The 3,886-nt window shown below is 41.9% G+C and overlaps 1 protein-coding gene across 5 annotated transcripts in view; it reads left to right on the top strand.

Annotated features, from left to right (window-relative positions):
* The window catches only part of Kmo (kynurenine 3-monooxygenase), a 35,529-nt gene that overhangs the window by 9,005 nt on the left and 22,638 nt on the right, over positions 1 to 3,886 (top strand). For all 5 annotated transcript variants that reach the window (XR_001229452.2, XR_001229451.2, XM_005368526.2 and 2 more), the window contains exon 5: positions 2,155 to 2,203. Coding sequence is in view for 3 of the 5 variants with exons in the window: in XM_005368526.2 (XP_005368583.1) it covers positions 2,155 to 2,203 (49 nt within the window). In the remaining 2 variants the exon portion in view is untranslated. The remainder of the gene's footprint in view (positions 1 to 2,154; positions 2,204 to 3,886) is intronic.

The raw sequence follows: 3,886 nt of genomic DNA, 5'->3' as shown, positions 1-3,886 counted from the left end.
GAGAGAGAATGGATCCACTGAAGAGCTCTGGGCCATGGACGAAGCATAAGACACACAGTTTAGATATCCAGATGTGCAAAACCGACTTCCCAAATCCTCCATAGCCCTTCCTCCTTGAGTTGTGTGTCTCTTGGCCCTTTCCCCCCACTATGTATAGACGTCTCCTGGCTGTTCAGACAGTCCACTCTCCCTCCAAGACTGCCCTGGGAACTGTCAGGATACCGTGCAATTATACAGAGGTGGTCAAAGTTTCCGGCAAACTCCTAAGTGTCTATGTTCAAAGTTAAGATACTCTGCTCTCTTAGTGGGAAGTGTTTTCCTTTGAAGGCGTGGAGGACGGAGAAAGTGACTGCTTTCCCTCGTTGTATCTGAAATGGTCTGCATTAAATTATTGTGTTGCCTATCTCCAAATAAATTGTCTAACGTGGCCTTTATCCTTTTGCTTTCTATCTTTAGACTCCTTTAGTCTGATTAGTTCCTGGAGGGATCAGCCTTTTAGAACAGGTGTAGGAGGCAGGCCCTGCAGCAGGAACAGCACTGACTCTTGCTTATGAGGAAATGCTATCCAGCGGAAGTAAACCATAGAGAAGTCCAGGGGGCCCCAGTGGACTATTATGTCTGCTGGTTCCAACAGCACACAAGCCCTTTAACCAACATGCAAAGACCATTTTCACCACATTAATTTAAAGTAATATTTATAATTGGAGCATTCCCTAGCACCCTTGCTGTGCTGGGTGTGGAGGCCAGGACTTTGGGCAAGTTGAGCAAGTACTCTACCCTTGAACCATAGCCCCTGGCTGTTTGATCAGAACTTGTTTTTTGTTTTGTTTTGTTTAAGAACAGAGGCCTTGTCCAGGAATCTTGCTCAGCATCTGTGGGAGTGGGGGTGGGGGCTTCACAGAGTTCATAGTCTGAAGCAAGCACTTTTTACAGCCGCTAAGTGGTTAGCTGGAGGGAGGTTCCACACAAACAAGTGGTGTTAGCAAAGGGTAAGGTAAATTAGTTAGGACATCCTGACCTTTGCTTCCTAAATAGAGTTGGCCAATTTTCCAAGGGATTCTCCAACAAAGAGATCAGATTCTAGTTAACTGTAGAAACGGGCCTCAGCACTAACACAAGATGGAGGAACCACTGCTTTGTCTTGCCCTGCCACGACAGGAAGCAAGCACCTCTTCAGCCACCATCACTGCAATACGGCGGAGTTGTTTTTATACCAAATTTAGATTTGACTGCTAAGGTGAAATTTCTACTGCAGAACGAGAAGAGCTGTAAGAATTTCCATGCTAAAAACTGTGTGGTCTCCCATGATTTGGAAAAACGTTATACTTTAAATACTTAATGAAGTCACTCTAAATCATAAGACGGTATTGGGACTTTCATGATCCCTGGTAGGCATGTTTGCTATAAAGTAACTAATACTTAAAATTACCTTTTTGTGACTTTACTCGTGTGATGATGAGTCCGGGCAACCTAAGATTTATAATTCTGGATCAGTTTTTATTTTACTTGAACTTTTTTCTTTCTGTTTTTAAACTAAAATAAAATAAAACATTTGAATTGATACTTAAAGTATTATGGTCCCTGAACACCATGCGTGCATTGCATTATATAAGCTGCTACATTTTAACACACGCTCTAAAATAAACAACATGAGTCATAGTGAAAGGCTGTCCTCTGACAACGGTCATCCCTTGTTACCTTTGCACACAGCTTTTTCTAAAATTAAGGCCTTGGAGGTAGATTTTTTTGTGTGGGGGGGGTGGCAGTGCATTTGCTCTGATGTTATCAGTAGAGAAACAACATAACAGCCATATTTAGAGAGCTCTGATGAAAATAAGAAATTCACAACGTTAAAGTTAAATTAATGGAACTAATATTTTCTCTGTGAGAAGGTTTTGATTTTTATAGTATCAAACTTTCAGAAAGCCTAAGCTAAAAATTTGGATATTATATTTAGCATATTTGGTTAACATTATTGTCATTGTCTAATGATTATTATTATTAATATCATACCATTTAGCTAAATGGTTCTAAAGCAGTTTGCAACCTCCTGCTAAATAGTGACTATTTCTTTTTTCTGGGTAACTTAGAGTTACATTTTCCCATTCTCCAGAAACAATGTCTACTTTGTTTTGTTTTTTTTTTTTTTTACAGTATATCCTTTCCATAAGCAGAGAGAAGTTAAACAAGGATCTACTGACTGGTAAGCCTAATGCTTTTGTTCACTCAACTTACTAGGGTTTGGTTACTGCTCCCTTTTATGTGCTCTAAAGAATAAGATTGTGTAATAGTAAAACTGCCACAGTGTCTCTTTTCATCTCATCAAGTATCCAAGTGAAAATAATTCACTCCTTAGACCTTGGAATTCTACCACACACTGTCTGGTCAAGAACTCACCGACCAGTGGGTCAACAGACAAAAGCAGACAGCTTGCCAAGTGCCCTGTTAGATGCGCATGTCTGTGAAGGCTGAAAGGAAGCTGCAGCCTCGGTCCAGGTGTGCCTACGGAAGGCACCAGGCAAGGCTGGGTAACAACAGTGTGGTGAAGAGGCTGGAGGGGGCGAGGGTCAGATTTATGTTGTAGGAAATCAGATGTATAGAGGGGACCGGAAAGGAGGAAGATGCAAAATCTAGCTCTCAAGTTTGTACTCTGAGTACCTAGACAGAACTACCCATAAACTGCTGGGCTTTCAAGTCAATCTGCAAATTTAGTTAACCGTTGCACAACATCCCTGGTAACCATCCACACCCCTGGTAATCTTTAACCACCCTGGTAATCTTTCACACCTCTGATAACCGTTCACACCTCTGGTAATCTTTCACACCTCTGGTAATCTTTCACACCTCTGGTAACTGTTCACACCTCTGATAACCGTTCACACCTCTGGTCTCCTTTCAGACCTCATTAAATTTAACAATAGATTATGCCAGTTCAGTGATTATATGAACAGATTCGCTACCACAGAGCATACCCCACAAACATTCCTACTCTCTCTTTTTTTTTAATTTTAAGAATTTCTTTTCCTTTTGAGATAATATAATTATGTCATTTTCCCCTCCCTTTCCTCACTTCAAAACCTTCCATATACCCCTGCTTCCTTTCTTTCAAATATGTGACCTTTTTTCATTCCTCAATATATAACCTTTTTAGTCTGTATATTGTTATTTGTATGTATATTTTAGGGCTGACCATTTGGTGTTGGATAATCAATTGGTGTGTTCCTCCCTGGTGTCTTAGGATTTGTATCACTGTGAAGAGACACCATGACCATGGCAGTTTTTATAAAGGAAAACATTTCATTGGGGCTTACAGTTCAGATGCTTAGTCTATAATCATCATGGTGGGTAGCACACAGGCAGACAGGGTGCTGGAGAACTAGCTCAAGAGTTCTACATTTTGATCCACAGGCAACAGAAACAACTGTGTATCCCACACTGGGTGTAGCGTGGGCATGGACCTCAAAGCCCCTCTCCACAGTGGCACACTTCCTCCAAAAGGCCACGCCTCCTAATAATGCCACTCCCTATGGGTCAAGCATTCAAACACACGAGTCTATGGAGACCAGTCCTTTTCAAACCAACAAGCCTGGGAAAGAATTGATTTTTCCCGCTCTCAGCATTCCGTGCTTATAGTTCTAGGTATAGGGTTGGGCCCTGTGGACTTTCCCCCATCCGGTTTGTTGTCCTTGCTCAGCTCCTGTTTAAGCAGCCGTGTTGGTGAGACTTTATGGGTGTAAGTTCTGGCATTCCTAGGAGACACAATCTCACAGCAAACTTTCTGCTCCTCTGGCTCTTACAGTCTCCCTGCCCCTTCCACAGTGACCCCTGAACATTAGGTGCAGGCATGTTTTGTAGATGTATTCTTAGGAATGACTCCACAATGCTG

Source organism: Microtus ochrogaster, unplaced genomic scaffold, assembly GCF_000317375.1.
Source record: "Microtus ochrogaster isolate Prairie Vole_2 unplaced genomic scaffold, MicOch1.0 UNK35, whole genome shotgun sequence".
Lineage (NCBI taxonomy): Eukaryota > Metazoa > Chordata > Mammalia > Rodentia > Cricetidae > Microtus > Microtus ochrogaster.
The sequence above is the reverse complement of the archived record's forward strand: the minus strand, read 5'-3'. Positions and strand labels throughout refer to the sequence as shown.